Genomic DNA, 13,588 nt, shown 5'->3' with positions numbered 1-13,588 from the left:
GTGCCGAAGAATTGATGCTTTTGAACTGTGGTGTTGGAGGAGACTCTTGAGAGTCCCTTGGACTGCAAGGAGATCCAACCAATACATTCTGAGGGAGATAAGCCCTGGGATTTCTTTGGAAGAAATGATGCTAAAGCTGAAACTCCAGTACTTTGGCCACCTCATGCCAAGAGGTGACTCATTGGAAAAGACTCTGATGCTGGGAGGGATTGGGGGCAGAAGGAGAAGGGGACGACAGAGGATGAGATGGCTGGATGGCATCACTGACTCGATGGACGTGAGTCTGAGTGAACTCTGGGAGTTGTGATGGACAGGGAGGCCTGGTGTGCTGCGATTCATGGGGTCGCAAAGAGTTGGACATGACTGAGCAACTGAACTGAACTGAACTGAACTGATAAGACAGACAACTAAGTGAGAATGTGCTGTATAGCACAGAACTCTACTCAGTTCTCTGTGGTGACCTAAATGGGAAGGAAATCCAAAAAAGAAGAGATATATGTATACGTATAGCTGAGTCACCTTGCCATATAATAGAACCTAACACATCATTGTAAATCAACTATACTCCAATAAAAATTAATTTTTTAAAAAAGGTAAAAATTAAAAAGATTTTTTAAAAAAAGGATATGAGCAGGTACCTAGATGTTCCCCTGACCACACCCCCCACCACCACCAATACTATTTGCTAACAAAGAAGGAAAACATCCTCCTCCACTGTCTATCCCATTCTGGAAGAGTCATCTGTTGGATGGATGAATAAACCTCCATAACTTGACTCTCAAATAAATCTTCGGACTAAAAGATTTATAAAACCACAAAAATTCCACCATTTAATTTCACCCTTTTATCTTTCCTTGTTAAACTGCAGTGGGGTAAAAGGGCTAGGCATTTGGGCTACATCTTTCAGAATGTAGAGAAATAGGAGGGCACAGAAAATGTGATAAGTAGTAAGGAGGGAACGGAGGGGTCCCACCCCTGAGGACTGAGAAGGGAACAGAATTTACAGGGATAAGGGTGGCTACCTAAAGGCAAAACTGGAAAGTTGGATCTTTTTTTCAGCTATTTCAAGTTATGACTAAAAAGTCTATATTCCAAGTCATAGAGAGGGTCATCAAACTGAGTTAATGGGAGAGAACTGCTGGATGGGGAGATAAAACAAGCATGAAAGACGATCTCCACCAGCACCCTGCTTATAATTTAGTTGGAGGGAGAAAACTTACGGAGCTGAGTGAAACAGTTGCTTGTGAGGCCGAATGCTGCTCGCCCCACATGGGGTCCAGTCATAGTGTGTGAGTTGCCATGAGCAGGATGAGCAAGCAACACTGCTGAGGTGGAAGTGGGGACTTCAAGGAGGAGAAGAAATATCCACTGACCTCAAAGATAAGTAGTTTTGGACCAGCTAAGACTTCTCACAAGAGAGAAACAGAGCAGAAGTATGCAACAAATATTTGCCGGGTGCCAATCATGTAGCAGACACTGTGTTGAGGCTGATACTGTATGAAGATGCTGTAACTAAAGCCTTCACCTTCCCAAGGCTAATTGCCTGCTATGGGGTCTGAAAGGTGCAGCATCTTTATCAAATGTGTGGAGACAAAGACGACTGGAGATGAGAGTGTGTATTCCAGACAAACAGAATCAATAAGGTGTGTGTGTGTGTAGAGAGAGAGAGATTTTAATAAATCTGCTCATGTGATTATGGGGCTGGCAAGTCTAAATCTGCAGAGTAGGCAGGCAGACTAGAGAGCCAGGAAGAGTTGACATTGCATCTTGAGTCCAAAGGCAGTCTGGAGGCAGAATTCCTTCTTCCTCCAGGGACCTCAGTCTTTTCTCTTAACACCTTCAACTGATTGAACATGATCCACCCATATTATGGAGAGAATTTACTTTACTCAAAGTCTATTGATTTAAAGGTTAATCTTAAAAAAAAAAAAAAATGCCATCACAGTGACTTTTAGACCGGTGTTTGACCAAATATCTGGGTGCTATGGCCTAGCTAAATTGACACATTAAGTTAACCATCACAGGGCTTCCCTGGTGGCTCAGTGGTAAAGAATCCACCTGCCAATGCAGGAGACACAGCTTCGATCCCCGGTCCAGGAGCAACTAAGCCAGGCACCACAACTACTGAAACCCATGTACCCTAAAGCCCGTGCTCTGCAGCAAAAGAAGCCACCACAGCGAGAAGTCTGTGCACCGCAACTAGAGAAAAGCCTGCTCACAGCAAGGAAGAGCCAGCACAGTGAAAAATATATAAATTAAAGTATTGTTTTTTAATTAACCATCACAGAGTGGGATGTATGTAAGGGCCATAGGTGGTGTGAAAGCCACCTATGTGTTTATGATTCTTGAGCAGTCAACTAGCAGAAGCCTATAGCTTAGGTTAGGGGTGTATCTGGCCGTTTGGAGACAACACCACCCTGTTGTCTTTACCCCAAGGTCACCAAAGACAACATCCTTACCTCACCCCCTCATCTTCTTGTGGCTGGCACTTCCTTCCCAGGAAGCCAAGTTCCACCCTCTGATGTTTACACCTGCTCACCCACCCTGATCCGAAAAGCAGGGAACCCTGGTGTTTTGGTTGCTGACTCTACAGCCAGGAACCCAGACAGCACAAGTCACATTTTGCCTTTTATAAAGCCCGGGTAAATAGAAAGGAAATTTCATTTTCAATTTTGAAGTCTTTTAAAGCCATTCATATTTTCTGTTTTAGGTCGAAATAAGTAACGACACTGACTCTGAAACGCAGCTGCCGAATTTGACTTAGGAAGCCAAGCACCACCAACAGCACTCTCTGCATCAGCACGTCTCACTTCCTTCCAGAGGGTGGACCGCACCTCCCCGCTTTTCCACGAGTCACGGAGTTCTCCGGGCACAGCCTACGTATTAGTAGCCTTGTTCTCTAGATGAGTTGTAGGTGCTTGGGTGGGTATTTTTTTAGTCATTTCCTTCTTATATGAAGACTTGTAAATTGTACCCCCAAAATCGGTTTTTAATTTTTTAACAATATTTAATGTGAGGCATGCGACATGAAAAAAACATTCTGTGAAAACCTTCCACAGTCAATTCTAAGAGAAATGTGGGTTCGTATAGTTGAGGTGTCAGGTCCCCATTGCTGCCTGTGGTGACCCCAGACCTGAAAGAGTTCACATGGTAGACGTCACCCGGGGTTTCTCAGCAGCAAGTTAGATGCCATGACAACTGATAAATGGGTACAGAGAGTGGGTCAGGCTTTCAGACTGAATATGGATCAATTGTTCACCACCACCAGACAAAACAGGGAGTCCTCCTTTGTTCTCAACTTTCCAAAACCCAGAATAATATTATGGCAATCTAAATGTTCAGATGTGTGAATGACATCTTGTTCTTCCTGTGTTCTGAAAAATTATATATCATGGGTGTAAGAAAGAGTGAAATGACCGGTAGTACATCTTTGCCCTTTGGAGGGAATCTGGGCATCTCTGAGGTTCAGATTTTCTACCCTTTATCCCAGACTTGCCATTGGCACCCAGACCTAAATATATAGCTTATAGGTTCATGGGACAGAAATCACAACCATAAATCTGCAATCAGAAGTGTTGCTCTTAATATATTCCAAAAAAGTATCAAAATGGCATGGAGTTCTCTGTATACTCTTAAAGAAGTATATATACTTCTATTGGTTCTTCATCAACTTTTCTTTCTTCTAACCTATTCCAATAACCAAGAAAGTAATACGGGAAGCATAATTTCCCATGGAAGAAAAGGACTGTCTTGAAAACTCATCACATTTTTTTTTTCCATTCTTATCTTTCAATTACTATTTCCCACATCAAAATAAGCTTTGCTCACTTTGTGTAACAACCAGGATTGGTCCTCCTAGAGGCCATGAAATTGAGTACATGCACTATTTAATCCAGAAGTTGTTAACCTGGCCCATGAACCTCTAAGTCAGTCTACAACCCGTCTTAAATGGTGTCTACATTTTTGTATTTCTATAGAGGATTTAGTTTCCTACTTCTTCCAAGTCCATATATCTTATGAGATCGCCTTAAGACTGAGAATTTATGCAATAAAGTCCACCCTGGTTCTTGACAAACAGCGTGGGCTTTCTGGAGGCCTGCTAGACTCACAGCCTCCTCTGGACTGTGTCTCCCATCAGTCAGCTGACACCCACTGAATCCCATCACTTTTCATTCCACTGAATAAACCCAAATTAAAAATAAACAGGAGGTAGCAGGGAGTGGAGAGAAAGACCAGTCCAAGTCACCTTATACAGTTGAGGGAGGTGAATCCTCGGGGATTTGCTGATGTGTCCAGAGTCCTGCTGTGTCCAGAGGGCATATTTTTGTGGCCCAAGGAAGGAGAAACTGGAGGACAAGGACAGGGAGGGGCTTGGGTCCCCAGCCCACCCCTGTGGTCTTGGAGAGTGTTGACGTCTCAACCCTAGAGAATTCCTCATCTGTAAGTATAACAACAATCCCTCCCTCCCAAGGGTAAGGTGATGATCAGTTGGAAATGTACCACAATTAAAAGAGGCAGTTCTCACTGTCATGTCAGAGCAACAAGTTGGATCCTGTCTGGAGCTCTTGCTACCCATTCAAGTACTGTGAAAACCTCACGCAAACTCCAAACTCTTCCAAGTTTCCTAAAAAATAGCTTGAAAAACTTGCCCGTATTTAAGAGATTAGAAATAATATTCACTCAACAGTGCATTTCTTAATTTCAAGTAATTTTTACCTTCAAATCCAAGATGAATACATAGTATTACTAGAGAGGAAGCTAATAGAATATGTAAAAAAATGTAGAAAATCAATAAGACAGATGAATAAAATTAACATTTAAATATTTTAAACTGTCATTTCATCATCCCCTCCACACATATACACAAACACACAAACAAAACACAGTGAACACTTCACAAAATATTACCACACTAACTTGCATTGCCTTCATATAAATTTGAACATACTTCTACGAAGCACTGCAGAGTCCTAGATCTTGTCTAACTGCAGATTTGAGGAGGAAATCCTTATATTAGTCATCATTCTATGGATATTCAATATATGGAACTACTTGATATGGTATGTGTGTTTTTAGTTTTTAATCTTTCTTCATTGAAATTATCACTGTTTCAAACCCCAATGCCGTCAATCCATAATGATAATTCTAAAGTCCCAGGAAAGTTGCCACTCATCAGAAGCAAACCACATAGGTCCCCTGTCTGCTCTCCCTCCCCTGGAGCTCCTCCGTACCTCTCCTGGTCCCACCAGTCTTCAGGAGTTATACTTTCTTAAGACCAATGGATGAAAAGATGCACAGGCTTGTGCAGTAACACTCAGCAGCCACTCCTTGATCTGGGTAATTGCGACACAAAACTGTCAAGCTTGCTGCCTCTTTGTTGTTTAGTCACTCAGTCATGTCTGACTCTGTGAACCCTGGACTGTAGCCCTGGACTAGACTCCTCTGTCCATGGAATTTTCCAGGCAAGAATACTGGAGTGGTTTGCCATTTTCTTCTCCAGGGGATCTCCCCAACCCAGGGATGGAGCCTCTGTCTCCTGCATTGGCAAGAGGATTCTTTACCGCTGAGCCACCAGGGAAGCCCCTTCCTGCCTCTTAGAAGTGAGCATTTCCAGCTTTTGAAGCTTCCTGTTTTAGAGAATCCACGCTGCACCGTGCATCACACGCCAGCACTTTCGACAAAGGCATGTTCACTGTTATGTACGTTCCTGCCTCATCTTGACTTCTCTGTGTGCAAGTGTGTGTCTGGTCAAAGTGAGGGAAAACGAACATGTATTTTTAGCCTGGGTCCATTGAATAGAATTTCCTCATCCTAGAAGATGATCCAGCTCCAGGTTCAAGCTCTCTTCTCAGAAATGGCCCCAGTAAAGCTGGAGATGGGACACCCAGTGCCCATGCGCCCCTTAGCAGTTCTCACGGTCATGAGCGCTGATTAGAATGGAGATGGGGAAAGTTAAAACCACTTTATTTTTCCCTCTTTGAACCATCCTGGCATTGTGTCTTGTGAGCTTTGTCCACCCCTACCCCAGACTGCGTCTTCCATCTCTCATCAATGACTTTTCCTTTTATAAGTGTCTTCTGCTGCCGTTGTGCAGTTAAGATGCTTTCTAATTTACTTTCAAGGTAGCAGAAGTAAAGCAGGGAAATTACAGCAGAGGAGGGGCTGAATTAGAAAGTTCCCAAGAGACAGAATACATATGGGGTATGGAACAGCCTCAGACAGATTTCTCTGATTTCCCTTTATCTGCCTGGAGTTGGGGCAGAAAGATGCAGAAAGAGCTATTCCCCTGCTGCTCACGTTCATCGAACGTGTGTTCGATGTCAGTTTCCTTCGGGTCAGTTTCCAAAGGTCACAGTGCAGATAATGATTCAGCGTTCTTTATTTTCTACTGTTCTTATAGAATCTGGTTTCTTCTCAGTTGCATTGAAATGTTATCTTAAAGACTTCTGTTTTCTTCTCTGCCTTTGTCCAAGGATAGAGAAGCACCTGGGAAGGCTGGAATAAAGTGAAGGTATTATTTAAAAAAAAAAAGGGAGGGGGGGGGATTTCTCTTAGGAAAAGCTCTAAGATAGTACATCCACAAGTGTCTTAGCCTGCCACCTGCTGTACAACGTCAGGGTATGTGTCCTTGAAACAAAAACTTGTGTCCATCACTCCAAGCTGAAAGGCTGTTGGCTTACCTGTTTTGAAGATAACTTGACATCCTGCCTAGGAAAACACTGACTTCCTTCTTTTTTCCCCCAGAAAAATAAGCCCTACTATTTCCTATAGTGGCACTAGTGGTAAAGAGCCCGCCTGCCAATGGAGGAGACTTAAAAGACACGAGTTTGATCCCTGGGTGGGGAGGATCCCCTGGGAGAGGGCATGGCAATCCACTCCAGTATTCTTGCCTGGAGAATCCCATGGACAGAGGAGCCTGGCAGGTGACAGCCCATGGGGTTATAAAGAGTCAGACACGACTAAAGTGACTTAGCACATAGCACACATTTCCTGTGAGTGAGTGAGTCAGTGAAGTCGCTCAGTCGTGTCTGACTCTTTGCGACCCCATGGACTGTAGCCTACCAGGCTCCTCCCTCCATGGGATTCTCCAGGCAAGAGAACTGGAGTTGGTTGCCATTTCCTTCTCCAGGGGATCTTCCCGACCTAGAGATCAAACCTGGGTCTCCTGCATTCCAGGCAGACACTTTAACCTCTGAGCCACCAGGGAAGCCTGTAGACCTAGGTAAGGGAAGCAGCCAGTTTTAAGAGGCTGAATCTAGCAAACTATGGCAAGACTACCATCTGTCTCACTTAATGGATGGACCACTCATGATTGAGAGGAATTTGTCTTCATCAACACCAGCTGAAATATACATTGCAAAGCTGGAGAGAACCATCGTGACTCTGCTAAACTGAGGAGGAAGTAAAAACCAAAATTGCTCATTTCAATCTTTGCAAATTAGAAAGGAATCCTGCCAAGAATAAACAGCTCTTCACTTCACACCTAATTTTAAAATGTATAATTTCCCAAAATGTGGATTCAGTATGGAGTAAACATTCTGGCTAAGTATTTCTCAAAGGAAATACTCGCTTATCATTTCAGAGTTACATAGTATGTAAATAGGAGAACTTCTGCAGTTGATTAGAATTCAAATGTTCTGACTCGACCTTTTAGCCCAAGTTAGTAACTCTTCCAATGTATAATTGAATTAAGTAGGAAATAATATCAGTAATTGATCTTTTAAAAATTAGAATGTCTCTTTTTCTTATTTCCTTCCTATTTAAGAGTCATCTGTAACCTTTGCTGGATTGAAGGTCTACCTATGTTCCCTGTTCAAATATTTATGATAAATAAGCCTGTAACTTAAGGATATTATGCCCAAAAGTAGAACTGATAAAGGGAATCACTGCTCACATAACTGCATAGTGTGAAATGCAGAGAGGAAGTGAATGTATCTGAAATATTAGAAGAATGTATGTATAAGTAAAGAACTCGTCAAAAAACCATTCTCAAAACATTCATAATTTGTTGGCAGCATTTCTCTTTTCATCCTGAAAAACCTTAATTTCTTTATTGTGGGCTAAGTGGAAAAAGGTGACTCGTGAACTTCCAGATGTTCAAGCTGGTTTTAGAAAAGGCAGAGGAACCAGAGACCAAATTGCCAACATCCGGTGGATCATGGAAACAGCAAGAGAGTTCCAGAAAAACATCTATTTTCTGCTTTATTGACTATGCCAAAGCCTTTGACTGTGTGGATCACAATAAACTATGGAAAATTCTGAAAGAGATGGGAATACCAGAGCACCTGACCTGCTTCTTGAGAAACCTATATGTAGGTCAGGAAGCAGCAGTTAGAACTGGACATGGAACAACAGACTGGTTCCAAATAGGAAAAGGAGTACATCAAGGCTGTAGATTGTCACTCTGCTTATTTAACTTATATGCAGAGTACATCATGAGAAATCCTGGGCTGAAAGAAGCACAAGCTGGAATCAAGATTGCCGGGAGAAATATCAATAACCTCAGATATGCAGATGACACCACCCTTATGGCAGAAAGTGAAGAAGAACTGAAAAAGCCCCTTGATGAAAATGAAAGAGGAGAGTGAAAAAGTTGGCTTAAAGCTCAACATTCAGAAAACAAAGATCATGGCATCTGGTCCCATCACTTCATGGGAAATAGATGGGGAAACAATGTCAGACTTTATTTTTGGGGGCTCCAAAATCACTGCAGATGGTGATTGCAGCCATGAAATTAAAAGACGCTTACTCCTCAGATGGAAAGTTATGACCAACCTAGATAGCACATTCAAAAGCAGAGACATTACTTTGCCAACAAAGGTTCGTCTAGTCAAGGCTATGGTTTTTCCTGTGGTCATGTATGGATGTGAGAGTTGGACTGTGAAGAAGGCTGAGTGCCGAAGAATTGATGCTTTTGAATTGTGGTGTTGGAGAAGACTCTTGCGAGTCCCTTGGAGTGCAAGGAGATCCAACCAGTCCATCCTAAAGGAGATTGGTCCTGGGTGTTCTTTGGAAGGAATGATGCTAAAGCTGAAACTCCAGTACTTTGACCACCTCATGCCAAGATTTGACTCATTGGAAAAGACTCCGATGCTGGGAGGGACTGGGGGCAGGAGGAGAAGGGGACGACAGAGGATGAGATGGCTGGATGGCATCACCGACTCGATGGACATGAGTCTGGGTGAACTCCGGGAGTTGGTGATGGACAGGGAGGCCTGGCGTGCTGCAATTCATGGGGTTGCAAAGAGTTGGACACAACTGAGCAACTGAACTGCACTGAACTGAAGTGGAAAAAAAAACTCCATTACTCAAATGTAGGTAAATCTTCTTAAATATGGATATTTGTAGAGAAGTTTGGTTCCAAGTGATACGTAAATCATCTTTCATGGAGTTGCAAGCATATAAAGAACAAGAAATACATGAGATACTGAAATATTCAAAGAATTCCAAATATGTTTTGGCCTGAAACTGATAACTAAATTAAGTAAAAAGAAGAAGGAGAAATAAGAAGAAAAAAAAGGAAGGAGTAAAGAAGAAAAGAAAGAGAAAGAAGAGAGGAGGGAGGAAGAAGGAGGGAAGAATTCAAATCTGAAATTCTACCTAATTTGGATTTGGACATATCAGTCCTTAACTTGGGGTTATTGTTCTTGTTTTTTTGATTGACTGAAAACTTGGACCATTTTACATTTAGCACACACTTTTACTTTGCTCTCTAGAATTAAGTTATTTTTACAACAGTTTGAAGAAACCAATTATCTAGTTATTCTCATAGAATTGCTTTGGCAGTCAACCTTATCAGTCTATATTTGTTAGGATCAGGGTTACCTACAGAGAAGGCAATGGCACCCCACTCCAGTACTCTTGCCTGGAAAATCCCATGGACGGAGGAGCCTGGTGGGCTGCAGTCCATGGGGCCGCAAAGAGTCGGACACGACTGGGCGACTTCACTTTCAGTTTTCACTTTCATGCATTGGAGGAGGAAATGGCAACCCACTCCAGTGTTCTTGCCTGGAGAATCCCAGGGACAGGGGAGCCTGGTGGGCTGCTGTCTATGGGGTCGCACAGAGTCGCACACGACTGAAGCGACTTAGCAGCAGCAGCAGCAGCAGGGTTACCTAGGGCTTCCCAGGTGGCTCAATGGTAAAGAATCTGCATGCAATACAGGAAACCTGGGTTTGACCCCTGGGTTGGGAAGATCCCCTGGAGAAGGGAATGGCTACCCACTCCAGTATTCTTGCCTGGAAAATCCCATGGACAGAGGAGCCTGGAGGGCTATGGTCCATGAGGTCACAAAGAGTCGGACACAACTGAGCAACTAAGAGCAGCAGCAGCAGTGTTACCTACAAATGACAGAAAAGAAAACTGGCAGTGACTTCAATAAGATCCAGGTCTATATCGCTTCATATTTCAAAATCCTGGAGATAGTCAGCAAAGACCTGGACTCCAGTTCACTAGAGACAGGGACCCAGGCTCCTCCTCTCTCATTGCTTCAGCATGTCTCCTGCCATTCTCAAGATCATAACATGATTCTAGATGGCTGCCAAAGTTTCAGCCATTGTTTTTGTATTCCAGCTAAAAAGGGCACAGAGAATGGTGCTTCTTTCACTTAAGGATGTGTCTCACATGTTGCACACACTACTTGGTTCATCCCAAGTTCATCTGCAAGGAAAGCTAGAAATTGTAGTCTTTATCGGCAGTGGCCTTGTGCTCATCTAAAATTTAGGGGTTTGATTTCTTAGTAACAAAGGGAAATGTATACTGAAGAATGTTTAGCAGTCTCTGCCACACAGTTCAGACTAGTGGGCATGGTTTTTTGGAAGAATATTTTCATTTACTTTGATTACAATACATTATTTTAAAAATACATATATTCTTCAATACTGTGAGGAATTATCAACTCTGTGAAATGAGAATTTCTACCTCATCTTTCTGCCTTTCTTCTTAGAAATAAAATAATAAACCTATGACACAAGATCCTTCTATGTTTCCCATAATTGTGCAGAATATATTTTAACTTTACTTCTCTGGAAATTAAATTGCAATCTAATATATTACTTGGTTCTCATTGTTCTGCTACAAACATACATTAATTCTTCTATGATCATAACTCTTCTTGTGGCAGCACCTTTTCTTCTGATTTGATTGGGTGTGCCATTATTTTCTTTTCATTCAATTCACCAAGTATGTAATGGACATTGGTGATTAGGGAGATGGGGAAGGACATTCAAGTGAAAAATATATGACCCTTCCTTTTCTGTTATTTTCTCTCAGTATAAGTTGGGCTTGTGTTTCCTTTCAACCTCTAAGAACATAATATTGGCTAGAGACGAATGGGTACAGTCATCCTTCTGTATCTGTGAGAAACTGGTTCCAGGAGCCCCCACAGAAACCAAAATCCTCCAGGCTCAAGTCCCTTAAATAAGGTGACACAAACAATAAAAACAGTCACCCCCTCCCCGTTCCTGCACCCATACTCCAGACGGGCAGATGTGGAAACCCGTGGAGACAAAGGGTGTATTTTAAACTACTTGGTAGTCTGTTTCTCTAAGTATACATACAGTTGAGGGAAATCCTAAACTGTTTTTGTAATTAGATTTTATCATATGTTCCTCCAAGACTCTGTCAGTCAGTGAATGTGTGTGTGTGTATGAGTGACAGAGAAACAGAGAGAAACCTTCCAGGTACCACTCATTAAACAATATTCCTCAAAATGATTTCTGCTGCTGAGAAGTGTTAGTTATAGTCCACCATACCTTGTACCTGCAAATCTGGCTGCTGACACTGATCACCAAGATAAGATTGGTTCACTTTTCCATTCGGAACACATGCATATACACACCAACTTCACTGAGCACATCCTTTTTTAAATAATGTACCATGTGGCCCATGCTCCTGAAGGATAAATAGTATACAATTGTTTTGGGGATCAAGACTTAAAAGAAGAAAGATGCTTGAGACAATATATTCTTTTCTCTGCAAGATCAGGCTGTTGCCTTGAAAGGACCTCAGCCATTGGTTTGCTCAGTTCAGGGATGAGGAGACAGATGGAGGCTGGTATCTGCAGAGGCTTGCCCCTCCTCCTACCCAGTCTGCTAGACAAGCTGTCAGTCCAGCCTTCTTTTCTTTCCACTGGGTGGTCATTGGCTATCACGAGTCTGGACTGAACCATCCCTTGGCTGTTGACAGAAATCTTATGATTTTTTTCATCTGGGCTCCGGCTGATGGCTCCTTCCACTCCACCTTTCCTCTGCCTGTATCTGAGCATCAGCGAGTCCCAACCAGTGGCCTTGCCTCTTGTCACTTTGTCTTCACAGGACCAAAAAACATCTCAGACCTCAGATAGCTGCTCTTCACTTCCCAAAAGGCAGAACTACTCTGTCCTGCCTCCCTTCTTCTTTCTTTATTCTAAAGAAATATGATTCTATCTGCCCCAGTCGAGCCTTTTCCTGCTTTTTTTGTCAACCAACAGAGAGTTTCCTTTCAACTACAGTACCAGATATCAGGCTCTTCTCAAGACTTTCATTCCTGAGGAAGTGGTTTTGTAAATAATTGCTTCAGGTCACTTTTTAACTGCTTCATATGGTTTCCTTTCTTTTAAACCTCTTAAAAAAAAAAAAAAAAGAGCGGAGGGAATTGTTTTTCTGGTGTCTTAACTCTCTTTTAAACCTAAACTAGTAGTCAGTGAAGGCACTCCTAACAGAACAGTTTTATTGGGTCTCCTATGTAAAATGAAACTAAGAGCCTTGTCATTGAAGTCAGTACACTACAGCACTCAGATCATGATGGTACAAATAGAATATTCTACATGTGAATGGTAATCAGCTTCTGCTTCCCTCATCATAACTTGCCTTGTGTTGAGCAGACTTTTCTTTGCATTGTCCAGGATATTTATTATTCTAAACTGTCACATTTAACCCATGTATTCAACCAATGCCTAGAAATATTTATTGAGGTTTTTCTATGGGTTTTCATTTTTGTCATCACTCTAAGGAACAAAATTTCTTTCCTGTGCTACATATTTTAAAGCAAAATATAATATATAGAGCACCAGGTTAAGTAACTTTAGACATTGGAATCTGGGGCAAGTCATATGGCACGCTTGTTTTTATAGGGCAAGCAAAACTCATTAATTCCACTTTATTTATTGTTTTTAAACCACTTGTTTAATGTGGTGAGTTAAGGGGAGAAAAAGATTGATCTTTGGGTTTTTTTAACATCACAAAGAAGAGCCATTGATTATTCAAATATCCAAAGTTCACCCGGAAATCGAAATCTCTTTGCCCTCTGGAAAGTTCTTTCTGTGCTGTCAGGCTTACAAGGATTTGGCTCTGAAGTCTCTGAGCCTGAGTCACATTGGTCCCATCAATCTTTGTCAAGAAGGAAGTTTCAGGGGAGGGTCGAGAAGGGGGTCTTCCGATCCTGTTTTATTCTTTTCTCTTTTGCTTCAGGGCCCATGGCTGACGACTCTCCTTGAGTAATATAAATTCTGCCTGATCTTCACATGTCCATATCTGTAAATATGGGGCCACAAGATAATTAAAACCTCTTAAGAAAGTGGAGAGCTTTCATTAAAGTTCCCCTGCAAATC

General features: G+C 42.2%; 1 protein-coding gene across 2 annotated transcripts in view; it reads left to right on the top strand.

Moving 5' to 3' along the window:
• The window catches only part of NKAIN3 (sodium/potassium transporting ATPase interacting 3), a 537,384-nt gene extending 530,501 nt beyond the window's left edge, over nucleotides 1–6,883 (top strand). For both annotated transcript variants that reach the window (XM_025265349.3, XM_025265348.3), the window contains one exon: nucleotides 2,711–6,883. In XM_025265349.3, the coding sequence (XP_025121134.1) occupies nucleotides 2,711–2,724 (14 nt within the window). In that variant the 3' untranslated portion in view covers nucleotides 2,725–6,883. The remainder of the gene's footprint in view (nucleotides 1–2,710) is intronic.
• The last annotated feature ends 6,705 nt before the right edge of the window (nucleotides 6,884–13,588 follow it).

This window comes from Bubalus bubalis, chromosome 15 (genome assembly GCF_019923935.1).
Source record: "Bubalus bubalis isolate 160015118507 breed Murrah chromosome 15, NDDB_SH_1, whole genome shotgun sequence".
In the NCBI taxonomy this organism is placed as follows: domain Eukaryota; kingdom Metazoa; phylum Chordata; class Mammalia; order Artiodactyla; family Bovidae; genus Bubalus; species Bubalus bubalis.
This window is presented reverse-complemented; position numbering and strand designations above follow the sequence as displayed.